Raw genomic sequence first — 27163 nt, forward strand, 5'->3', positions numbered from 1 at the left:
TGCTACACCCCTTGCAGCTTTTGTCTAATGACAGCCTGCCCTGAAAGATCCAGCTTGCTCGCTAACATATCGTCAAGCCCCTCCCTACAACAGGCCACGGCCCCGATGTGGATGAACCCAACAGGGGGGCCTAATGTCTTGCGGCGACAGTGAAACGTTGCACCTCGAAAAGCACACTCCAAATCCGAGTGCAACCCACCCCCTTCACCCCCAACTCCTCTCTGTCTCTTGTTTGATATTTTATCTAAGGGACTTAACAACAATCAAACAGCCTAGCAGCTATTGTGGGCAATGAATTCAACAGGCTTTGAAAAAACGACTTAGAGGAAGAGAATGGAAACACACAGTTTTGAACCCTTTCAGAGCAAGCACCCCCTACCTCCCAAGGAGTGAAGGGGGTAGACATCAAACGTACCCCCCTGGGTTGTGTGTCTCAGTTGTTGAAGATCTCTCACAGTCAGGGGTATGTCCGGGGTTATACAGGGGGTTAACTGTACTTGTTTCATCCTTCCCCTCTGTGTGTCTGTGCGTCTTCCTGTATGTCTGTGTAAAAGAGGATGTGTATCCAAAAAGGTCACATGAGACTTAATCTATAGGCGTCCATCATGCATACACATTATAGACTTTATACATGTATATGTAGAGTCTAGTTGTGTGTATTGATGAAATTGTAATCTATTATCTATGTGATGCTCATCTCATCAACTGCTAACTTCATTTGTCTCTTTGTGTGTGTGTGTGTGTGTGTGTGTGTGTGTGTGTGTGTGTGTGTGTGTGTGTGTGTGTGTGTGTGTGTGTGTGAATTTGCTGTCATTTCTACCTCCAGTTCAGCGTGGGAGACCATTTTCAGTAAGAGCAGTGAGGTGGTGTCACCCCAGGAGCTGCAATGCTGCCGCAGGCTGGTCCAGCTGTGTAGAGACTGCCTCTTGGTCGTCTACAAGTTTGTCTCCGAGTCCCGGGGCTCTTTGACCGGACTCAGCCCAGAGTGGGACGACACCAGGTGAGGAGGAAACCCAAGCCTTTGATGTCAACGCACTGAGCAATTTATATTGAAAGATTCTTACAGCATTCCTGCTGCAATAGATAGTATGTTAAACAATTGGGTGGCCAGATAAGATTCAAGAATACATACGATAGAATAGGATAGGATTTAAGAAGCCTAATCTAGTCTACTGTTAGGTCTCAAATTGCACAAGTCCCTGTGCATGATTTGTAGCTTTAGGACTGGAAAGAGCATTAATCTTAAGGTCTGATAAGCAAATTTATATTATCGTAAAAAGAAGCCTTCAGACCATTATGTATAGTTTTCACTGTTTATATTGTCCTAGTTTATTTAGCAATACCACATAAGAACAATACAACATGCACCACATATTATTGAGATCATTGGGATACTACACCAGCATAAAGATAAACAGGAGACATCCTTGATTTCAGGAATATATTTATACTGGTGAGTGGTTAAGGCTGAGTTTGTTACAGCAGTATAAGACCTAGAGATGCTTCATAATAAACTTGGTTAAAACTCCCTTTAGAAAGATCTGAAATAATTAAAACCAAGTGGGGTAAATACATGAATAAATAACTTGTTGAAACACACTTTGACACACAGGCAAGAAAACCTTGATTTGAAAATTTCAACAGTTATCAACATGAAACATTTCACAGGAAACATTTCCTCTCCCTCAGAGCCATCATCTTCATCACATGACCCTGATAAAACAAACAAACAGAAGTCAGCCTCATTCTATTTTTAAAGTTGATTCCTGCAGGAGACAGCAGCTAAGGTTCGGAGTGAGTGAACTTTTAAAGCACATATGCTTTGGGCTGGCAGACAGGAGGGAGGAGGGTGGGGAGAGGGAGAGAGGGAGTGTGCTGTTAACAGGAAATAATGGCCCACAGATTAGCGCTCAGGTTAGCCCGGGGCCCCCTGGGGCCTGCTTAATTCAATTAGAGCCCAGATGAGCCCGTGCAGCAAATGACCTTATGAGAGAGAGCTCCTTTTTTCCTGGGGCCTCGCTTTACATGATTTATAACTCTTGCGCATATTTTAACAGGCTATCACTTAGCGCCTACATTATAAAATCCTCAGCTGTTTAAAAAAAAAAAAAAGTGTATGAGGTTTGTGTTTATACTACACATTGTAGAATAACTAATGTTTTGAGTTATCTGACATTGTTGCCATTGATTGTCTTATCTTGCGCCAATTTGTTTTGAGGATAGATTTAAGAACATACATTTATCAGTGGACAATTTAAAAGATATAACTGTAATGGGATTTAATGAGTTGAGCGAGCATGAAAATGATGCAGTAGGTATCCTTGAGAGTCTATTTAAGCATGCATTGGCCTGTCTCTCCTTATTTTTTCTGTGTCTATATATGTCTGTGTAAAAAAGCTTACCATTTGCTGCTGGACCAGCCTCTACCCATGGCTCCACTTCTGCTGTCGCTGCTGCTTCTTCTTCCTCCTCTTCCGTCTCTTCGCCCCTCGACGCAGGTCTCTGCTTGGTTTAGTTGTGCTAAACCCCCCCCCCCCCACCATCTTCCAGCACCGTCCCTATTCACTGCTTTCTGCTGCTCCCTCCACCTCACGGCTGTAACCAAGACTTGGTCCCGACTGCCTAATGATGGTTGCTTTGGCTGCAAAACCAACAGTCTGGCATGGTGTCCTCTCCTTTCTCTCACTTACATTCAAATAAGGGATGTTTGAATTGATTTACACAGCATAGAATAAGATATGATTTTGAGTATTTGATTATTCACTGTCCAAAATTTTATAGAATGTATTTGAAGGAAAGGAGATCGGAGAAATAAGCATATTAAGACTGCTTGGTGCTCTGTTTGTCAACACCGCAACCATTCGGCCAGCTTGCTGTACATCATCAGCCAATCACCCTGCTGCCACATGCTAAACTATGCCTTTCACTCAATGCTTTATCAAGATCATCTTAGCCTGAGTGCATTTTCAGTACGAGTGGCCTCAGGGGGAGCTGAGCGCTTCACCTGCACCGCTTTAGTGTCATGATCAACCTAAGCACCGCTCTCTTCTTGTCACAAGAAGACACAAAATAGCTCGGCTTGCATCGTGCGGTTTGCAGTTTCACAACATCAGCGATTCACATCTCTCCATCAGGCATGTGGGAAACAGTCGCAACCCAACGCCACTTCAGATAGTTGAGAAGCAATTAGGATTATTTTCTCATTGATGCATAAGCTTTATATGAGAGGATAAACATGTGTGTGTATGAGAGTGTGCATGTGTAATGTCATGTGAATGTTAAGCAACAATCCTCCGTCCTACCGCAGTGATTGAGTATACTCCGCTAACCTCCAAATTTTTCTCCTGTGTTCACATCAAACAGCCAAATAAATTTAGAAGAGAGGTTCACAATTTTTTTTAACAATAGTCCCATGAACCCATATTTCTGGTCTACATGGCCACAAAAAGATCCCTGCATAACAAAGTTCAAGTGTAAGAGATGGCAAAAGTCCACAGTCATCATTTCCTTAAAAGATCATTCTCAACAGTTAAAATCACAAAAAAGGAATTTTGTACTAAAAACATTGCAACTCTGGAAGATATTCAGATTTGGCTGAAGCCTCATATTAACTTGCTAAACAAAACAAGGACTGTGGATTTGGGAATAATCTGCAGTAATGATTACAATAATCAAGAACTGTTTCAACAGTTGGCATTTTAGTTTAGTTTTTTTTTAACAGGCTTGAAATACTTAACACAAACCTTGAAAATAACCATGGGTGTATTTTTTCACCTCTTCATCACAACTGAACTAAATTAAATGTCAGAGAAAACCAAGAGAGAAACAGTAGGTCAAGAATTAATTCCTATTGAGGATGAGTCAAGAATTAATTCCTATTGAGGATGAGTTGTTTTGTTCCAAAGATGAAAGCTAAGAAACATGAAATATTCTACTGCACCAGCTTCTAACAAGGCATTGTTAGGAACACTACCATATCATACTTTGTATGACATTTCTTTAGGGCTGTGGAAAGATGTGTGTTGAAATTGAGGAATTTTTAAATCAAGTTTTATCATTTCCATTCTTCTTTTCAAATTAAATACACAAACACAGACGCATCAGACTGTGGTCACATTTGGGGACACAAGACTTACATTCACATCCTAGATTTTACCCTAACCCTAACCATCACCACTATTTGCCTAACCCTAACCTCGTACCCTAACCTTAACCCAACCTTAACTTTAATCACTGACCCAAAAATGAGCTTTTTCTCACCTGGAGACATAGCGTTGGTTCCCAATGGGAAAAGCCATCCACAATTAACTGGTCCTAATTGTGAAATGTGTCCCCAAATGTAGCCTTTGTCAGACCACGCGCGTGCGCACACACATACACACACACACACACACACACACACACACAGAAAAATATGGAAGCCCAATTATGGCAGACCCCCACAGTTTGACTACTTCACATATTTCACACATTGAAATCAGCGATCATATATGCAGGCAAATTTGGCAACTTTAAATTCAACATTTCCACATTGTCTCTGGTGCATGTACACATACATATAAACACATATACTCTCACGCACTTGGCAACCTTTGACACACGTCAAAGTGGGTCTGTTAGCTTGGGGTCTTTGGGGTCTCCATTGTTGACCACACCTGCCTGCTCTTGTTCAAGCATCCTTCCTCTGTGGAGTGCCCTAATCAGGTGTGTCAACAGCCTCCCATAGGTCTTAGAAAAGTCCTTCAGTCTGTGTGGGCAGATGAGAGGAACTAGCCAAATAGCTTCACTAATGACTTCCTTGTTAAGCCTGGAATTACTGTCACTAGCCAAAGACAATTTTTCCATGTTGACAAAAGTTTCAGATTCTATTAACTTTCATGTGTCTGAAAAGTGTGGCAGTAATTAGGGTTAATTGGGGTGTTGAGCTGAATGTGGGCTGCAGATAACCTTCAAGCCTCTTTGTACCTCTTGGTTTATGATTGCGTCAGCTATCATAGCAGTCTCCCCCTCCATCCTTAGTCATGGTGCGTAATTTAGCTTGGCCTCCTCTTAATTCACCATGGCAGTTGCATCTCGATGGAGGACTTAGGAATGGCATTGAAGGCCTGTCTGTAGGAACAGGAGTAGATTGTAGTTTTGCATGTAAGGAGTAGAGCAGGAGGGTATCTTTCTGTCTCCCTGTCAATTGATGGTTTGAAGCAAAGCAGAAGTGCATGAACAAGCCTCCCCCTGGCTTTCACGCATGCATGTTGTTACCAAGATCTTCTTCATGATCAAAAGGAGGATGAACCTGGAAGATGCCGAATGAGGGTCCAATTAAATGTAGCCTGCAGAGACAGCAGCCGCTTGGACGTGAGAAACTCCAGCACCCCGCCCCACTCCATGCCACTACCACCACCGTGATTCTTTCTATGAGCAGAATATTCTCAAAGTGAATAGCAGAGGAGCTCTGAAGAACACACACTCGGCCCCCAATGAATGTTCAATATTTGATTTTCTTTTTTTCTTCTTCTTTTTTTGACAGCCATTTCCATGTATAGGCTCGAGTTTTCAGTAAAACCTTATGGAAATGGAGGGGAGAAAGGAGAAATCACGCCACAAGTCCACGAACAGAATCCCAGTGGATACATGATGAATCTCATAGAAGAGGGTGATGGAATAATGTGCCGAACAGGGAGAGGAGAGACACAAGAAACATAGACAAAATGAATTCAAGGGTGACACAAAATCATGTTTTGAAATCACTGAATGCCACTTCTAAGACTGCACTTTGAGCAACTGAAGGGAAGCAGATGTGAAAGGCTGAAAGTAAAGCACATTTTGCCCTCCTGTCCTTATTGCAGTTTGGGTGAAGAAGTCTGAGAAGAAGTGATGGACTGAGCCCTTGTTCAGTGAATCCAGTCACAGCTGAAAATGATGTGCTGGAGGGATACCTACGGCCCACTTGAAGCTGTTTCAAGGACACTCTCGTTGGACTAAATGAAGTTAATTTGAATCCATCCTAACTCTCTTGGGTCTGGGGCTATGTTGAAGCAAATGCCCTCAGCGACTTTTTTTCCCCATCTTTTTTCTTTGTGGTCGACTTTAGAAGAAGCTTCGCAGCTAATTTGTCCAAGAGCTATTTCACAGGTAAAGAGAGCTGTCAGAGAAAAGTGTGCTATCTCTGCGCCAGCTTAAAAGAAGATATTATTTTTTCTCAGCCCCAGTGGCTCTCTTTTGATTAGATTGTCACATTTTTAAACGTATCCACAGGGACTATTTCTTTTGACCATTATATTCGTTTAACTAAACGAGTATTAGATGTCATTTTTATTAGCTAAGGATCTTTGCTGTGGATGTGGCAACAAGGTCGCATAATGTATAATATCACGTAAAATTACAAGTGTGCTGCAAAAGCCCATAAAAATAAGTCATTCTTCCAACTGATCAGTCTGGAAGAATTCAACCTGCCCCTGTCTCATGTCTTCTGAATACTACCCCAACATTTGCATAACCTTCAGTTAACCTTATCCAGGATTTGATCATCTCATCTGACATTGCTCTGACAACCATATCTGACTCATTTCCAGTAACTAAGGAAGATGGGAGCAGGGTTCAGCCCCTCCTGACTCTTACCTCAACCTGACGCTGGTCTCATTCTCAGGTACTGGAACGCTGTTAGCAGGAGCTGCCTCACTGCTCTGTCTCGGTGGAAGGTGTCATAGAAAAGTCTTAGAAAGGTACTGACGACTATGCCTCGGAATGATAGGTGAGGATTTTCTGTTCATGATACCTAAAATTTAAGGATCAAAGTTGAAAATTCAGATGTCCTGAAAGAAAAAAAAACAACCTGCTTCTATCAGTGAGGCCCATAATAAAACCAATTAAGGAGAACTGTAACTGATAGCATTTGTGTTGTATATGACATTTTAGATTTGGTTCATTATGGAAAATATTTAAGCTCACATGGATCTCACAATTTAAGCATCCGGTTTTTATTTTATTTTATTTTTTATGGTGAGGGATGTCATATTATCATGAGAATACCAGACCATTATTAAAATTGTGATGTACAAATTGTGAGATGGCCATGAATGGTAGTATTTATATATGAAAAAAGGGCGATATTTGGTTTCCGTGCTGAGCACTAATGCGTCCTGACCTCTAAATTGTGACCTTTGCATATCTAATCCTCTCATTATGTTCATCCTTTCCCCTAATCCCTCCATCCCTCGCTCTTGTCCGTCTGTCCAGGTATCTGCTGCCAGTGACCTCCCAGTTCATCATGAAGTGGCCTTCGTCCAGCTTTGGCCGCATCTCCTCGGCCGTGCCACGCTCCCGCAGCCTTTTTGCAGCCAGGATGGGCCACTTCTGAGGTCACCGTGGCAACCCTGGCTTCAGAAACCCTAGCCTTTTGACCTCAACCACCCTCTTCTGACTCTCACCCAGCCAAACTCCGATCTCAGCACTCCCAGTATGGATCAGAATTTGGGGCAGCTCTGGACACCGGATGGAGCCTCAACCTTGGCCAAAACCCCTGCGGAAGACCAACAAAAGCCTGATGATTTGGGATTGCTTAAGGGCCTTGTTTGGTTTTTAGTTTAGTTTGGCCCTACCCAGACCAGCAGACCACCTGTACCCTCAATCCCTACCTTTATCCTCCAATAATACCAGACAATGGGTTCATCCCTCCTCTCTCATTGTAATTGCTGTATTATACATACTCACTGTACAGTTACAAGTCATGGTACTGTAAAAGGAAAGAATAACGAAATACTAAACAATGCAAGGATTATTTATTTATGTACTTATTTATTTTGTAAGATATTCCATGAAAGCAGTGAATGCTGACGCATAATGCAGATATGGAATAATATCAACATAGCGATCCCTTGTTTTAGGGTTAGGGTTAAAAAAACAACAAAAAGCTTATTTTTGCTGGCTGTAATCGGTTATTTTGTTTCTGTATTTACACTGAATTTAATTTATTTCATAACTTATATCAGAGGCTTTATGTTAAGAAATGTTTTAACAGTCACATTATGTTTTAGTTTTTTGCAGTTCAGAGTACAGTAGAGAGGCGGTGCCCAGACAACTGAAAATGTTTAACTTTTGAATGCTAAAGCTTCATGTTTTTACCTGTGTGATATTAAGTGCAGCATTATTAACACTATGTTTAGAATGTCAATGTAGTAATGCCAAGCCTGTTTGCCTCGTAGAGAACAAGCTGACTTTGACGCTGCAGCGTAAAGAGCCAAACTTAAGTCTCAGAGAGCACACGGTTCCTAATATGCACTTTGCAGTTTGTCACAGAAAGAGAATGAAGACACCGCTAAGTGGGTGCACATTACAGTAGTGTTTGCATGCATAGAGTTTAGTTTGTCACCAAGATGTAGTCGTTAGAGAGAGGAGCTGCGTTTGGAATATACTTGAAGTTTTGTTTTGTCATCAGTTTTTTGTGTCTTTGTATCAGCTACACTCAGAAGAAGACGCTTCACTTTGTCGTCTTAAGTACAGACGTGTTACATCACTCAGAGATTGTGCAGCACATTGAATGACTGGGCTTAACAGCCCAACACGTACTGTACTGTAACAGGTGATTTGCCTGGGACAAGCAGCTGCAGCCTTTTTTCCCCAGCCGCACTGTAGGTATGAGTGCCAGGGATAACATGGATGTGCCAATAATAAGCACATCTACTTCATGTGTTAAGTTGGGTTTCATTTAAGGTTAACATTTCATGAACTACCATAGGACCTCAATTAAATACAGTATTAAATGTTAGGGAGAAAAGCAGTGTTATATGTTTAGTAGTTTACTTGGGTCTGTGTACTACCCTGTGAGATGACACATTGATTAGATTATTAAAGGTGGTAGTGCGCCAAAAGACCCTACAACACAGTACAGTGCACATTTTATAACAACTCTGACTAATAGCAGCAATGCTGTGCTTAAACTGCTAACATTTAAGTTCTCTCCATTTATTATCAATTCATAATGCCAAATATTTTTTATTTTGCCTGATTTTATTTGTGTTATTTAAAAGTAGAACTTTTTCATTAGAGGTATGAGATTTTTAATTTTACATAGCAATAAAATGTTTAAACAAAAAAATCCTTCTTTTTGTCATTGGTTTTCTTGAAGTAGCAATCGGTGGTTCCCAACTGTTTTTATATTAACAGTTGCAGATCCCTCTGCAGTATTTATCCCCTTAACGTACAAATAAGACTTTATGGTAAAAAAAAGACTATGGTTTATATATATAATGTGTGTGTGTGTGTGTGTGTGTGTGTGTGTGTGTGTGTGTGTGTGTGTGTGTGTGTGTGTGTGTGTGTGTGTGTGTGTGTGTATATGCAACTCATTTCTTGACCTGCAGAAATGCAGACAGTTGCATTATAATTCAGCACGTGGCTCTTTGACTGAAAACTTTTCAGTGTTATTAAAAAAAAAAATGTATTACCTAAAATAGTATCAATGGAGCTGTGAAAAAACAGGCTAAGTCAAACTAAATATACACACTGAAATGAAATGCTGGAGAACACTTATATGGGTTTTAAAACTTCCTGTCCACCTGATATCCATTCCTTACGGAGCTGTAAGGCTATCTGGGTCAGACTCTTGAGTGATATCACATTCACACCAGAGGCCCCTTTCGACAGGTGACACTCCTGACCTGTCACTCGCCTCAGAAATGAGAGTGTGTACCCAGTAGCCCTTTCTTGTTCCATCTTGACCTGACAGCCGCCCTGCATGGATGTGGTATGTCCCCTCGCCTGCGCTCAAAGAGAACAGAGTCGGTTTTATTTGGACCTGTAATGGCAGCCTGGTGTCCAGGTTCGTCTGACCTCCCCACCCCTCCGTCCCTCTCTCCCTTCCTCTTTCTGTCAGCAGAAGAGGTGCAGGGCATGACCTTGAGGCTTTCCAGCCTCCGCCTTGGCTTTGGCCCCTGCAACCGGATGAGAGCAGAGGCTGACAGTCTGGCACTGTGACCCCGGCATGCTGTCCAAAAATATCTCCCTCAGCAACGAGGCTGCGCTGTTCTGTCCTGACCTTTCCACTCATCACTCTCCCCAGCCACATACCACAAATTGCTCTATCCCTTTTCCCCCTATCTGCTCGTGGTCCAGGCAGCTTTACAGCCAGTGTCCAGCCTTGTTTTATTTTATTTATTTTTTAACCAAGACCCAGATGACCCAGTTTCAGGGCCCAAAGCCGACCTCTCCGGCTTGGAGAGTAAAAAACCGACTGGGAGCTGTGTGAGAGGTGGATGGTTCAGATGAGATAAAGAAGCAGGCACACACACACACACACATACTCTTGCACAAACACAGATGGTCAGGTTTCAAAAATCAGCTTTTTTTGCGCTTAATCCTCTATTTCATATGACATGGAGGGAAAAGAGCAATGTGATTTGTTCTGTAATTATGACTGCCTGAGTGAGGTGTCCAAAGGCACTGCTGCCCTCCTTTTTCCTTTCCAGTGAAACTTCAAAAGTTGAGCTTGTAGTGGTTTGTGTGCTTTCAAATGACAAAAGCGACCTTTCTTATCAGACAAATATTGCATGTGTACAGTCTGTGTAAGAAAAGGTGACTGTGTGTGTGTGTGTGTGTGTGTGTGTGTGTGTGTGTGTGTGTGTGTGTGTGTGTGTGTGTGTGTGTGTGTGTGTGTGTGTGTGTGTGTGGATTAGCTGTCTCTCATTCCCACTGTGTGTATAATGGCAGCATGCTCTGTACTGTATGTGTGTATAGCATGTCCACATATGTTCACTGCCGTGCTTTATTAGTTTTTTTCCACAACTGCTTCTGTGTCTTGACATTTGTGTGTGTTTGTATGTTTTATGTGTACTCTCCAAGGGACATATTCAATGACACCCGCTGCAATACATTATCTGCGGTGCCTCGTTTACAACATCTTTGCTCTCAGCAGGGGTCCTATCTCTAACTGACACATAAACCAACAGATAAACACATGCACACGCAGGAGCCTGGATGGTCTTCACTCAGTTTTTCCCAGTAGCCTGGGTTATTTACTGTACACATATTTATTTCTCTCTGCACACACATATTTGCATTTTCTGAGCAATGTCTTGTTTAATTTAATACATTTCACAAACGGTGTAAGATAATTAAATAGTGTTATCTTTTAAGTGATATTTTCTTATTAATTTTTCTATTTTAAATTTTCTTAAATCTTGTTTCTGTACTTTAAGGCTGAATTTGGACTAATGCTGAAACAGTAACTCTATTATTGCCAGAAAACAAAAACCAAAAACAATTATGATAATACATCAAATTAGCCAAAATGTGTTTATTGGTGTCAGTTTGTCAAATGTAAGAATTTCCCACTCTGGGCAGCCTGTTGATCTACAGTAGAGGTTTACGGTACTGATTTGAATCCAAGGTTTGAATCAGTTCAGAGACCTGTATCACATGTTGTCTCTCTGCTGTCTGCCGTACAAGAAAGGGAAAAAAAAACAACAACCACAAAATAAATTAAAGCCGCAAGCGGCGATGGCAGGCCCTCGCTCACCCATGCCACCGCGGGGCCTGAGGCATGGCGGGGCTGTGGCGTGAAGCAGAAAGTGAGAAAAAACCTGGAAGGAGGCCAAAAATGCAATGTTTCGTTCATCCAATAAGGGGCAGTCACAGGTAGTTACACATATGGTCTGGTGTGGTCTGGTGTGTTCAGGGCGGCCACTCATCAGTCATGTGAAGTTTGGAGTGAATTGGACAAAGCATGAAGGAGTTATGAGAGGTTGATGGTTCATCCACCAGGGGGCAGTAGAGTGTAACAAAACACAAGCGGTTGCGTTCAGGGTGGGACAGTGATTACACGTGAAGTTTTGTGGAAATCGCACAATGATGATGTAAAATATGTCACTTCCTGTTTCCACTAGGGGGCGACACGAGTGAGATCGCCTATGAGCGAATGGAGACGTTGAGGTCGGCACCCTGGACCTGTGTACCAATTTTCATGATGATACGAGTTCAATAAAGCCATCAAAAAGCCAAACGTATTTTCATGGCGAGGAATTGATGGTCTCCGCGTCGCCACACGGACGCCATTACTCGTAGCTTCACAGTCTTCATAATGTAGCTTCACCAACTGGTTCTGAATGAAGTTGATGGGGCAAAGTATGTAATTTTAATGAATCTTAGTAAACTTCCTGTTACCACCAGGGGGCGCTATGAGTTAAGTGGGAAGTTAATATATCGGGACGTTCAGGGCGGAGCCATCATCATGTCCAGCAAGTTTGAAGCTGATTGGATGAAGTGTGTGGGCGTGAGAGCCACTCGTATATACATGGCGAGCACGCCAAAGTTAGTTGAGCCCTGGCAGACACGCCCTTTGACCTACGGATGCGCAGAGCACAACTTAAGCTCAGCTAGGTCTGGAGATGTTGCGTACCTAATTTGAACTTGATCGGGCGAACGCTGTGGGAGGAGTTAATTTTAGGCGGGAAAAATCAAAACCAAAATGGCCGACTTCCTGTTGGGTTGAGGTCATGAGGTCAAGAGGCTTTTTTGCATATGTGGGTATAATACATATGTGTACCGAATTTTGTGAGCATAGGACAAAGTTAGCAAAATTCCCTATGGGCATTTTTGGAGTTTGTAGGGGGCGCTATTCCGCCATTCTGCGTCGACCATGTGCGACCACCCAAAAATATCGAATTTCGGATGAGGCCGGACGTCCGTGCAAAAGTATAAGCATTTTAGCATTTGGGAAAGGGGCGAAATTGGGGCACGAAATGTCGGAAGAATAATAATAATAATAATAATAATAATAATAATAATAATAATAATAATAATAATAATAATAATAATAAACATTACAATTTCAATAGGGCTTTCGCCAGGCGACTTGCAGTCGCCGCTCGGGCCCTAATAATAATAATAATAATAAACATTACAATTTCAATAGGGCTTTCGCCAGGCGACTTGCAGTCGGCGCTCGGGCCCTAATAATAATAATAATAATTAAAGCCGCAAGCGGCGATGGCGGGCCCTCGCTCACCAATGCCGACGCGGGGCCTGAGGCATGGCAGGGCTGTGGCGTGAAGCTGAAAGTGAGAAAAAACCTGGAAGGAGGCCAAAAATATATAATAAACATTACAATTTCAATAGGGCTTTCGCCAGGCGACTTGCAGTCGCCGCTCGGGCCCTAATAATAAACATTACAATTTCAATATAGCATTTTTCCCCGGGGGTCTTCCATACCACATGATTACTTGATTACTTGATTACTTTGGGGTCACTTGCACTTTGGGGTCACTTGCACTTTGGGGTCACTTGCACGTTGGGGCATGAACGAATTTCAATAGGGCTTTCGCCAGGCGACTTGCAGTCGCAGCTCGGGCCCTAATAATAATAAACATTACAATTTCAATAGGGCTTTCGCCAGGCGACTTGCAGTCGCCGCTCGGGCCCTAATAATAATAATAAACATTACAATTTCAATAGGGCTTTCGCCAGGCGACTTGCAGTCGCCGCTCGGGCCCTAATTATAAGTTGATTTTCTCTTTGTTACATCATTGTGAAATTAATATCTTTAAAGTTGTAGATAATTGATAATATATAGTCAAACAATTTGAAGATGTCACTAAGGACTCTGGCAAGTTTATGATCTGCATTTTTCTCTATTTTTGACATTTTATGAACTAAATAATAAATATATAATTAATTAAGTAATTTCTTTGTCACAAAAAATGAATGAAAATGAAAATTATCATAAATTGCAATCCTAATTTGGACATATCTAAATTCTTTGTGTAAAGACCAGGTGAGTTTGTCACTGGAAGATGTAAATACATTGGTTAATTATAAATGGGATAACACACACAGATATAATCACCCAAACACTGGAGCTATTTCAAGGTGATAGCAGTTTATTCGAGCAGAGGTCATCACGTTTTGTATGTCTTTCACAAGCACAAAGGGCTACATTTATCGACAAACTAACTGGGAAATGGTGTGTTCTGTGTAATGGAAATGGGAAAATCTCCCATTGTTTTGCTTCATGGCCAAATACACACATTTCCAACACCAATCATGGTGTTTCCATATCCTTGGTTAACCCTCTTTGGATTTTAATGGTAAATTGGTGCTCGTTTGGTGTGAGTCCTCCAGTGTTTTCTCCCTTGATCCACACATCAGTTATCTTGTGTCTTTTACCTTTATGTATCCCTTTATTTATCTGAGTAAGGGATGTGCTGAGCTTGCATGCTTTTCAAGCCCTGCTTAGTTTCACATTCACATATTTAAACACTTTCACACCTGGGAGATGTGTGGTGACCGCTAGCTGCTGTTGGCTGTGGAGTAGTCACATGACATCTCACAGTGGTTGGTGGAACAGGACGGTGAGTTATTCATTCACCTTCCCTGCCAGATTTTTACACACACACACACATGCTCTCACATAGAAATTTAAACAACTGACCTTCTACATATAAACCCACTTCACTAACCTTTATGGTCCTGACCACCCTGGCTGAGCTTACTTCTTTGCAGAGCCGCTGAATCAGACTGCACTGCACCACTTCCAAATGTTAACCTTGATTTCAAAACTCAAGGAGTCTACTGTACTTTGTTCCAGCCACAGGGGGTTATAGATGAGCACAGTTCTGCATATGGCCATCATTCACAGCCTCAGGCTCCCCCTGAGTGTATGTCTTGAGTGTGTGTAACAAATGGAGCGGAGCAGTAAAGGTATTAATATGAGGGAATGAGCCCTGTGGTGGAAGTACAGCAGGAAGTCACTTTCTCTCCCATCTGGCCCCTAACAAGATGGAGAGGAGCAGACAGGTGTGAATGGTGGTCTGCAGCTCCGCTGGTTGGATTACCACTTCTGATGGGAGAGAAGAGAGGACAACGATTCTCAGCGTTGGCTGTCATTCTTTCTCCTCTCTTTTTCCCCATATCTCCTTTCGCTCCCTTGCACATCTCCTCGCCTCCTCTGTGATCATTGCTCTCTGCCCCTCACTCTGCAGCAAGTGTGAGCGGGGAGACTCAAAATGAGAATAAATGAGGTGTGGGGGAAGTGTTCGGGCAGTGTGTCTGTTTGCGTACACGTGTGTGTGTCTATGCATGCATGTACTTGCCTCGTGTGTTCAGATCTCTTCCTTCGCTGCAGTGTCTAGTTGTGGAGCCAAAAGACTGTCCGGGGACTCTTCATCCACTTGCTGCTGAGCGCCCCAGGGGATGGATTGAGCCTTGCAGGCTGGGATATTATCAATACAGCCCCTCCAGGCAGCCTGGGAGACAGGAGACGAAGCCACTGATTCACTCTGCCTATTAGTCTACTGCTGAGCATCGGTGTTAGGTGGAACAGCTGGTTTGACTGGAATGTCTGCCAACCAGTCCTCCATCCTTGCCTCATCCTTACCTACTCAAAGTCTTTTCTAACTTGCCACACTGATTTGCCTCAATGTCTCTTTTCACCTTCTTTGTTTCCTCTCTCTTCAACCTCCATTGTCACTTTACTGTCCCTCCCCTGGCCTTGCTCCTTCTCTCACAGATCTCTTCATAATCTTCACACCATTATTCTGCTCTTTCCTTCTTCGTTCCTCTGCATTTGACTGCCAAGGTACGCCTACACCGCCAACGTGCTGCCTGCTCCATTAATTACACGTGCCCTGTTCTTGTTAACATCTTTGTTTCATGGGAGAATGCTTTTTGCCCAGCCTCATATCAGTCACTACTCTGTGCTTTAAGTCTCTATCTCCATTTTGTTTCAGAGTTTTTGATATTCTATGTGTGTAATGAGGATGCTGACCTTGTATTTGAATTTCTGAAAATTGCAAATAGTTCAAATCATCCTTGTGTTGCGCAGAACCCAACAAGTGCTTTCTATGGAAAATGGTTAGCTGTGATTCCACTGCATTGTCTGTTCCTCAATCTCCCATCCTAATGCAAAATAGATAAAGTGTTAATGGGTGGCCAGACATATTTTTAGCAGAAAGCAATATATTAAATATGGGCCAAATTAAGATTTTAGGGTATTAGATCCATAAATTGGTCAGATGTTGTGTAATGTTTAGCTCTCATCTTTTAGCTTTCTCTCTTGTTGCTACCAGCTGCTCAAATGCCAAATCATCCCCAATCTCCACTTAAATCATGATGATTCAGAGCACAGAACGATCTGCTCTGCACTTTCACATGAAGGAAACCCTAAAAAAAAACACACACACACACAGCTCTGTGTCTGGAGCCAGTCGCCATTTTGAATCCTTCTCAGATGGCTTAAACAGGCGAAACAGTGACCTCATCTTTTCAAAAACACAGGGGATTTAAAAAGCAGTGACCCCACGAAGCTTGCCAAGATTGCAAGCTTTTTTCCTCTGCTATGTCTGCAATCCCTTTTTTCCCTTTCTGAGTACATGTCAGGTGTATGACCGTCTTTGTTACAGCTCCTCAGTTCCATTTTGTTTTAGCTGTTATCCTGCAATAATAAGCTGGACTCAGGTCACTGGTGTTAATGACCTCTCTGGTGATCCTTTCAGTGTCTAGCTTCACTCTAGTCAAGTGTAGAAAAATCTTGTCTGGTCAATATCCTGGCTTGACTTCCAAAAAGTTTTTTTTGTGATTACAGCTAATTATTACCAGAGTTTGATCCAAAAATCTTATTTTGTACCTTATTAGTTTGTTATGTAAATGCAAAATATTTTGTCTGAACACTTTGTGTGCTCCATCCATAGCATGATTTGCTGAGATTAGACTTTGTGGGAGATTTGTGTGTCAGATGTGTTTGCTTATATGTTTTGTTGTTTTTCCATGTGTACTTGCTGTGTGCATTGTGTATTTACCCAAATCTGTGTTTGTATTTCATAGACAGTGTTTTATTTTGCATAAAATCACTTTAGTAAATATAGCTGTTATCTTGCTCCCATTATGTCTCAGAAAGCCAGTCTTTTGAAGATGACATTTTAAATATACCCACAGGAAGACGCACAACACTCAAGGTCCCTCAAACTTGTGTTTCCTTTCAGGGACGTTAGAACTCAAGTCACAGCTGCTCAAAACATTTTTGAAGTTGAGGTGTTAAATCAAAGTAGCTTATGTAAATGGATGACTAAAAAAACCAACTTTCTCTCAATACTAAGGCTGATGTTAATTAGTCTAGGTACTCAATGGGAGCAAATTGTTCTAGAGTATGTGCAGCTTTTCAGCAACTGAACAAGCTCAGCTTTCGACAATTACCGGAGCATTCTCGTAGCCTTTGAAACTGGAAATAATTGGCTTCTCAGAATGCTGGCGTGTCTGCATCTCAACTTGTACAGCTTCATCCTTGAACCTGATGCCATGCCCACAATGACATTATCATCATAAAATAGCATGCACGTCAAGCACATAAAAAGTTCAATACAATTACCCAAAACCTTGCAGAAATCATTGTAGGTCTCTTATGATGCCAATCACTTACAGATATACAAATCCAATTTAGTTTTTTTCTCAATTTATTTGGTGTCCTTCTTATGGATTTATACCAAGTAATGGGAAGGAACATTTACCAAAGCTCTGTTCTTCAGTACAATTATGAGGTATTTCATCTCCATTAATTCTAATTTATCCACTACCTTTTTGAGGAAGATACTGTACTTTTTACTTCACCACATTGAGTTACTAATTACTAGGGCTGTAAAACAATTATTTTAAAAAAAACCAAAAAAAAAAACCGCGATTAATTGTTGAATTTCAATAGTTAATCACAATTAATCACATTTTTAAAAATCACATTTTAAATTCTATTATTTTGCATTTCACAACAGGTTTTAAGTCCATATTAACAATGTAAAGCAATTATTACTAGTGTATCTTGAATGGTAATCAAATGAATGCAAAGAAAGTTACTTTGTGAACTTGTCTTTTAAATTTATTTCAAATCAAAAGAAGTGCAATGAGCCTGAGGTGACACAATGTTTACTTTGAAAATATAGCTTGCATTAAACAGAAAAGAAAGGCTACAACAACAGTCTGGTCTTGAGGTGGGACACAACTTCAAAGTGCTTATTCTGTGAAATACCTATTTTTTGGAAGGATTCCACTGTTCCACATTGAGAAATATGCAGAAGTGCATGCACAAAACCTACAGCACGTTATAATAAAGACTCCATATCTCCATTAACTCTGAGTTCAGTTGAAAACTGAGGAACGTGAACAAAAGAAAAACTGGTCAATCAGTCATCATTGTACAATGGTTTGCTCCAAGCACTCCTTTGCTTTAACGGTTTGTCATACCAAAGAACGACATTATGCAGAAACATGTGCCCAGTGAGTGAGTCAATGAGCAACACGATTAGTGCGATTACAGAACCAAAATGTTATAGCGTTATGCTCGGCCCTTAATTGAATTGCAATTAACGTGTTGACGCTGACAGTCCTTGTATTACCTTTCATATTAAAACCTTACACACAATACACACAGTATGATCAACTGATGCTGCAATTTTAGCCACAGTAGCACTGTGGCTCTAGCCTAGGACAATTTCATTTAGTCAATCACCACAGTAACAGCGCAACAACTTTTTGAGTGATTCCCTTTAAAGTAACTGTCCTGAGTACTTCTTCACCTACTGGTCATACCCATACTGTCATTTAAAAAGCAATTCCATTAAGCTGAAATCATCTCAAAAAGAAAGTCATTAACTGTATTTTCACAAGTCTCCACAGTTGAGGGTGCTCAATACACCTATGAACAGTGGCGGCTGGTGACAAAAATGTTTGGGGGGGGCGCAGTTTGATGGTTGGTGGTCCTAGTGTTAGTGTCAAATAAGCCGTAGCACCACTTCATACCGCAGCAAAAAAATATAAATAAGAAAGAAAAACTAATCTAAAAACAACACAACACACTATAATGTCCCCTGGTTTGTCCCAGTATGGTATCTCTGACCCACAGAGAGAGGAATACAAAATTATAACCAGATATGATAAAATGCCCATTTCACTCACATCACTTAAAGATACCAGCAGTTAAAGCAGAGTTACCAATAAGGTAATATGCTTAAAAAGAGACACCACCTATATTTAGGGCCCGAGCGGCGACTGCAAGTCGCCTGGCGAAAGCAAGTCGCCTGGCGAAAGCCCTATTGAAATTGTAATGTTTATTATTATTATTATTATTATTATTAGGGCCCGAGCGGCGACTGCAAGTCGCCTGGCGAAAGCCCTATTGAAATTGTAATGTTTATTATTATTATTATTATTATTATTATTATTCCGACATTTCGTGCCCCAATTTCGCCCCTTTCCCAAATGCTAAAATGCTTATACTTTTGCATGGACGTCCGGCCTCATCCGAAATTCGATATTTTTGGGTGGTCGCACATGGTCGACGCAGAATGGCGGAATAGCGCCCCCTACAAACTCCAAAAATGCCCATAGGGAATTTTGCTAACTTTGTCCTATGCTCACAAAATTCGGTACACATATGTATTATACCCACATATGCAAAAAAGCCTCTTGACCTCATGACCTCAACCCAACAGGAAGTCGGCCATTTTGGTTTTGATTTTTCCCGCCTAAAATTAACTCCTCCCACAACGTTCGCCCGATCAAGTTCAAATTAGGTACGCAACATCTCCAGACCTAGCTGAGCTTAAGTTGTGCTCTGCGCATCCGTAGGTCAAAGGGCGTGTCTGCCAGGGCTCAACTAACTTTGGCGTGCTCGCCATGTACATACAAGTGGCTCTCATGCCCACATACTTCATCCAATCAGCTTCAAACTTGCTGGACATGATGATGGCTCCACCCTGAAAGTCCCGATATATTAACTTCCCACGTAACTCATAGCGCCCCCCGGTGGTAACAGGAAGTGAACTTAAATTCATGAAAAATACATAGTTGACCCCATCAACTTCATTCCACTTCTAAAACATGCAGAACTAGTTGGTGAAGCTACATTATGAAGACTGTGAAGCTACGAGTAATGGCGTCCGTGTGGCGACGCAGCGACCATCAATTCCTCGCCATGAAAATACGTTTGGCTTTTTGATGGCTTTATTGAACTCGTATCATCATGAAAATTGGTACACAGGTCCAGGGTGCCGACTTCAACGTCTCCATTCGCTCATAGGCGATCTAACTCGTGTCGCCCCCTAGTGGAAACAGGAAGTGCCATATTTTACATCATCATTGTGCGATTTCCACAAAACTTCACATGTGTAATCACTGTCCCACCCTGAACGCAACCGCTTGTGTTTTATTACACTCTACTGCCCCCTGGTGGATGAACCATCAACCTCTCATAACTCCTTCATGCTTTGTCCAATTCACTCCAAACTTCACATGACTGATGAGTGGCCGCCCTGAACACACCAGACCACACCAGACCATATGTGTAACTACCTGTGACTGCCCCCTACTGGATGAACGAAACATTGCATTTTTGGCCTCCTTCCAGGTTTTTTCTCACTTTCTGCTTCACGCCACAGCCCCGCCATGCCTCAGGCCCCGCGGTGGCATGGGTGAGCGAGGGCCCGCCATCGCCGCTTGCGGCTTTAATTTAGTTATTGTGTCTTCAGTCCTGATTTCACTGTAATCTGTTAGTTGTTGCAATACCTAAACATGACAATAGATGGCGCATTAAGCACTATACACTGCTGTGATTAGGCATCATTTATTTAACTTATTTTAATAATGAAATGTACCCAAATCAACTGTAATAGTCAAAATTACTTCCATCATTTCTTATCCTGCATTTATGCATTTTAGTTTTTTACACTTCATAGTTATGTCTTTTATAAAGTATTTTTTAACACTTTACAATATTAATAACAGCAATGCAGCTACTACCTGATCTTTTATGTCCTGTTGGAGCTGCTGGATGCAGCCACTGACTGAATCTATGTTCCTCTTCTGGAGCTTGGCATAGCAGAGGTCTACATGTGGCCAGATGTGGTGAAACAGCTGCAGAAAGAGCTCAGCAATGCTAAGTCTGCTAAAAACAGCTTAGCTCCATGCTATTGTCTCGATGGCTGCAGCTTTCTGTTTGATTTTTTTCAGAGAGATGTTTTAGGTCTCGTTCCCCTGTCGTTGTCCACAACGCTTCGGTGCTGACACTTTGAAACAGCAAACAGATGAAGCAATAAAAGGAATAACTCACACTGCATCCAGCTAGTCAGCTCCGTTTATCATAACAGCAGCAGGAGATACTCTCAGCTCCTCCATCACCTGCTGCTGCTTTATCCTCTTTCTCTCTTCTAGTTAAAGTCTTGTGAAATTAGGTTTTTGTAGAGAAATTACAAAATAATCTTCTTTAATTTCCACGGCTCCACTTTAACGTCATCTCCTGAACCTACCGTCAGCAGGAGTTTGGGTGACAGCAGCTGACGGGAGGGCGTGAATGACAGCCGGAAAAGTCCAATCACAGTAGATTAAAAAACATGAAACAACAACAATTCGCTGCCAATAAAAGTGGGCGTGTCCGGGGCGCAGAGCTGCGCCCCGTGGGAAACGTGACGCAGGCCAATGAGAGAGCAGCCTCAGGTCACATGCTTGTCAAAAGTTTGAGGGCTTGCATTGACTTCCATTAGTCCGGCGCCCCACATACAGGAAGTACATATAGAAATTAATAAAATACCATTTGGAATCGATTTATAATGAATGATGACAGGTGCTTAGAGGCTAACAGGACCATCTTGCAAAAAAATACTATTTATTTCATAATTATTTTGCATTTTCTAATTCATTTATGTTTAATATGTTTAAGTAGATTTTGGCCAGATATTTGATGGGGGCGGCGCCCCAGCGCCCCGCATTGACAGGCCACCACTGCCTATGAATATATTTACTGTACAGATGATCTTTAAACAACATCAACAACCAACAACACTTTAACTGTGTGACTCCATTAATTACAGACCTAATGGACACAGGCTATATTTCAGCATTCAAATGAACTGTCACACAAACTGAACCTTATAATCAAGTTGTTGAATTGAAAACATCAATGTTTTGGGTAAACACTAATGAGGGCTAGTGTCGATGTTACACATGGGCAACAAATCCCATGAAAAGACCATAACCAACAATGAACTGATCTCATTAACAAGTGGTGCTTGTGTATCTAAAGCCATTATTCTTCGTATCCATGGACATGCTCCTTCATCACCATGAACATGACTCAGTAGTATATTTTGAGTCAGCCCTATATAAACCTTGCTGCCATAAAGTACTTGCTTAATACACCATGTGTTAATCTGTGGTTGAAAATAGTTCACAACAAATGCCGTGTTTACTCCAGTTTGAGAAACATTTGCTGAAAACTACACTGACCAGATTTTAATGTACACGAGTATACAATTATAACCAGATTTTAATGTACAACAGTATACAATTGTGACCCACTTTTGAAGATTTATGTTTTTAGTCAGACTGTATCGAGAGACACGTTTTTGAATTACATGTTTTAATAGGATTTGTTGACAATAAGAAAAATAATGAAAAGCACTGCTTATACATAGTTAGTACCACAACGTTGATATCCCTTCTTTTCACTGTGTTTTCAATGCAAAATATGAATGCTGTGGTACTACTGTGTACCATGTATTTTTTCCAAATGATTTGAGGGATGACACTGGAGGTGAGTAGGTCTTTCAATCTACTCAGTATTTCAAGAACTCACATGGATACAATACTTGGCTAATGTGTAAAGAGTGTCAGAACGATTCTAGCCTGGGGCTTTGGACTCAGCCTTCATAAGCTGCACTGTAGGTGCAGATTTCATATGTGAGTCTGTCACTGGAGAATGAATGACCGGATTGATAACCTACTGTTTTTTTTTTTCATCAAGGAATATATGGACTTGGGCTATAGACTTTGCTGCAACAGAGACGACAAGTAGGTGTGTCTCCACTGCAGCGCAGAACTTTACATGCAGACGTGTGTGGTGAGTGAAAAGAAACATAGTGCAAAGGGAAATAATTCAACTTGATTTTAAAATGAGCGTTTCTTTGCTGTGCAATCATTTCAAAGGCCTCGTGCAGATTTAAACGTTATAGATGATCTGAGGGCTTCAAACTCGATGGTGGAAGGCAAAGAGGAGAGCGCTGCCTTGAAACTTGAACTGTGCTCTTCAAATGTATGCAATAATGGATAATTAATCCCAATCCTCTTCTTTCTTTTTATCCTTGTGAATGATTCTGAGAAAGAGACACAGAGACAAATGGTTGGCTTTCTCTGACAGCCAGACTGAAAGACAGATGGGGAGCAAAAAGAGTTTCGGGGGGAAGTGAAGATGCCCATACACACATATTTAGCATGACTAGTTCCCCAATGATGATGCCAACACAAGACTCTGAGCATGAAAATCCAGTTTAGTGTGCCATGTTTAAAAATCCAGTTGTTGCCAGTGTGTATATCTCCATATTAGAAATTTTACAAACTGAGCTCAAACAACTACTGTAAACAGAGCTCCACTAGGCCAAATGTTCGCAGCTGCTATGGCAACATCCAACCACACTGCATCCCCTTTCTTTGGGGTGACAGGACTGTGATTTTCTACCAGCTGGAAGACCACTGCCACGCGTCATGTTGTGTGTTTGAGTGTTTATTGATGTATTGTATCATGTACTGAGCATGTTGCTGACCTTCCACCATGTCAATCAAGCTGGGAACCACAAAGGGCGTGGAAGGGATGGATAGAAAAATATATTTTGAAAAGCAGTAGCTGTCATTAGAGGTCATTGAGAAGTTACAGTTATTATATATCTTACCTTGACACTGTCAGATCTCAATAAATGTAATACCTTATAATATGTATTATTGATTTAAATCTAAATTATTGCTCTTTAAAAAAAACCTACATCAAACTATTATTAGGCATTATGATGTGCATATCATTATTTAACTTCTCCAGAAATAATATTTCTCAGTGTAAATTCCCATTTTTAATGGTATCCTCAATATTTTTAAATAGAAACATGTGGGTCTCTGGGATCATTTAATGATACTAATGGTTTATGTTAAAACCACCAGTTTTAACGATTCTAATCATGTTTCTATGAAATCACATTTTATTGATTCTAAATACTGCACTACCTAGCCACTGTCGCAGAGGAGTAAAGGCTAGTCAAATGTATAAATCAACAAAATTAATCAAAAAGTGATCAAAAATCTTGAATTCATTTAAACTTCTAGATGTTTTTTCAGGTTTCTAAAAAAGTGTAAAATTAAGCTTTTCCTACCAGACACAACAGAAATGTAAGCTTGGTGATTGAACGTTTCATAATTCCATTAGGGCTTGTACCTTTGTTCTTTAAAAAATAGATTTTTGGTTTTTAAAAGGTATTTGGGGCATTTTATGCCAGATGACATTAAGAGCGATGACAGGAAATGAGATGAAAGATGGAGAATTACACGCAAAAAGGTTCCCAGCTGGACGCCAACCTCGGGTATTGCAGTTAAAAATTGGCGCTTTAACCCATTCTCCACCAGGGCATCCCTACTGTGACATTTTAATAGAAGAATCTGATATTTTCTAACACAGTTGCTCATCTTTAGTACTGATGCTTCAACAGAGAAAGTTTAATTCCCATCCAAGCCTAAGAAGTGCTCCAACTATAAGTCACCTTACACTGCCTATGCAATAAATGAATGAGGCCTTTACGTCTATAACCCCGAACACCATCCACTTCACAACTCCATTAAGTTTTTTTTTAATCTGAATCAGAAATATATACTAGATCATATTTATCTCTGTGGCAAATTGTGGGGAGATCCTTCATTTTGTCTTTTTTAAAGCTCAGGTTGTACATTTTTTTTGTTCATCGTCTCAGGAGATATAAGTTGAATCCATCACTTCTTGTCAGACAAAACTTTAAAACATCACACAAACCTCTGAGAGCTCCAACACTGTGAGAGCATATGACTACTGTCTTGCCTGTGGCTTCATATTAGATGTAAATGTGTGTCTCAGTGTGTGTGTACTAAATTCTACATATACGTGAGTGTGTGTGCTGTGTCACTATATTTCTGTGTGTGTTTCAGTGAGAACAGCCTGCCCTCTCAGAGCAACTCAAAGTGGATGAGCCCGAGGGGCCCGTAGGGGTTGGTAAAAATAGCCCCGAGGCTGATTAGGAGCGAGGCGGCGGGGGGATTTTAAAAACCTGCTCATTACCGCACCTGTAAGGCCTCTTTAAGTAGCCCTTCTGCAGAGCCCAGCTGCTCACATCTGCCAAGAGCTGTTCGCCATGCCCGTAAACTCCTCTCACACATCCTCCAGGGGCGGGATATCACAATGCATGACGACAACAATGGTGGGTAAAAACTCTGGCCTCAATACATCCTCCAACACAAAAAAGTTACTTTATCTATGCTAAAGTGGCATGCTGCTCAGATTTTTAATAACATCCTCATTTTGCCATTACCATTCTCCATATGGAACAGGAAAGTTTTCTATTTAACCTCCAAATTGAAAGCAAGTCCGATCAAATGCCTTACTTTTTCTCCATCTCTCGCACAGAGGCCAGAAATGCAGAGGAAAGTTTTATGGCCAACTGCATTCCACACACACCTAAATGACAAACTGACACAGTCTAGAAAAAACAGAAATGACTTATTACTCCTTTAAAACAATAACACAAACAGCTCAGCGGTGGTTGATTAAAGTTGTCCTCTATAAAGGGTATACAAACACCCAAGTGTGGTGCTCGGTGCTGTTATTGAACCAGCAATCTGTGGGGTCTGAAGAGGCTACGCCCCTCTGTCAAAGTACTGCTATGAAGCCTCAGCCTGCCCTGACCCCAGTTGACTCCCATCAGCCCTCCTGCTGGGACAGTAAAACAAACTAACCCCCCGTAGACAGGCTGTTTAGAAATGCGCTGTACTGAAGCCTGTCCCCGGATGCCTGTTGGAGGGAGAGACAGGAAAAGACAGTGAGAGAAGAGGCAGTCACTGTGATAGCTGTGAGTAAATCAAAAGTAGTTTTAAAAAAAATCAGCGATCATGAATGTAATCAAACAATTCTTGTTAAGTTAAATATCAAAACTGTTTTCATAAAACTGAGATACTCTGCCAGATGCGAAAAACAGAGAGCAGTGTGTTTCCTGCGCTTGAATTAGCCCACTTTGTAGCAGCAATTCAACAGGGATTTTGATTTTGATGTTTGGACGTCGGTTGATGTCGGCTCTGTAAGTGAAATAGTTGGATATTTGGTTCCTGGCATGTGTTTTGGCAAACAGCTGGGCTTGGATACCGTTCAGGATGTGGTGGACTATTTGACGCAGCTGCCATGTTTTCAGCTGTTTGACAGTTTCTCCCCCACACTCATTTAAATTTTTCCTTTAATTATTGCAATCCATGTACCACCTACATAGAGTTATACATCCTCTAAAAGTACAGCTGATGTCGTGTTTTAGCTTGCAGAACTCCATTGGAGAAAATAATGTGAAAATTCTGACTTTGTTTTTCAAGCCATAACAGGCTCATCTCTATGTTTTTAAGTGATACTCGATTATTAGTTTGTAATGTTTTAACAACTAAGTAAAGTGAGGAAATGGACTGCAATTTTTGTCCTGTGGAGGAAGTAAGTGTTGTGTTGACAACAGTAGAAAGGCACATACATGTTACAGGTTTAAATGCAAACATAGATGTATTTTTCCCATTTCCCATACCTTTATTCATCCAGTGAAGGTCACCTGAGCCTGGTCACCTTCTAGCAACATCTATATTTACATTCACACTTTCACACATTAATGACTATAGCCTGCCCGGTACAATTACAGTCATCAGTGACTAATCTGCCACCCCTCCATATGTACACACATAGGCACACATGCACCTCCTTGCATACAAATGTCAAACACTATCTTTCTATCCTTCAAATTACCACCCATCCTTTAAAGCTTTCTTTCTCCCTCGCTCTCTTTCTCTCTCTCTCTCTCACACACACACACACACACACACACACTCCATGCACAGCTGTAGGTTTTCACCTGATCCCACTGTCCTCTTATGTTGTAACAGCTCTGAACTTGAGCCCTCAGAGAGAAGGGGGCTCGCCCACACCGTATTTTCACAGGCCGCAGCATCTGGACCTGTAGACGTCACTCCCACGGTGTCCTGTTTGGGGTCAAGGACACATTGGAGGATCAAAAAGGAGTCGACATATATCACTTGTTAAAGATAATATACTTTGCGAGAAGTGCATGAATGAGCAATAACGTAACAAGATGTTAGGAATGGTTCTAGC

General features: G+C 41.4%; 1 protein-coding gene across 1 annotated transcript in view; it reads left to right on the forward strand.

Annotated features, from left to right (window-relative positions):
- The window catches only part of ttll7 (tubulin tyrosine ligase-like family, member 7), a 71477-nt gene extending 62395 nt beyond the window's left edge, over positions 1 to 9082 (forward strand). Inside the window, exons 20-21 of the mRNA XM_062424080.1 lie at positions 827 to 1000; positions 7234 to 9082. Of these exons, the coding sequence (XP_062280064.1) occupies positions 827 to 1000; positions 7234 to 7354 (295 nt within the window). The 3' untranslated portion in view covers positions 7355 to 9082. The remainder of the gene's footprint in view (positions 1 to 826; positions 1001 to 7233) is intronic.
- Positions 9083 to 27163: the final 18081 nt, after the last annotated feature.

The sequence above is a fragment of the Scomber scombrus genome, chromosome 8 (genome assembly GCF_963691925.1).
Source record: "Scomber scombrus chromosome 8, fScoSco1.1, whole genome shotgun sequence".
Lineage (NCBI taxonomy): Eukaryota > Metazoa > Chordata > Actinopteri > Scombriformes > Scombridae > Scomber > Scomber scombrus.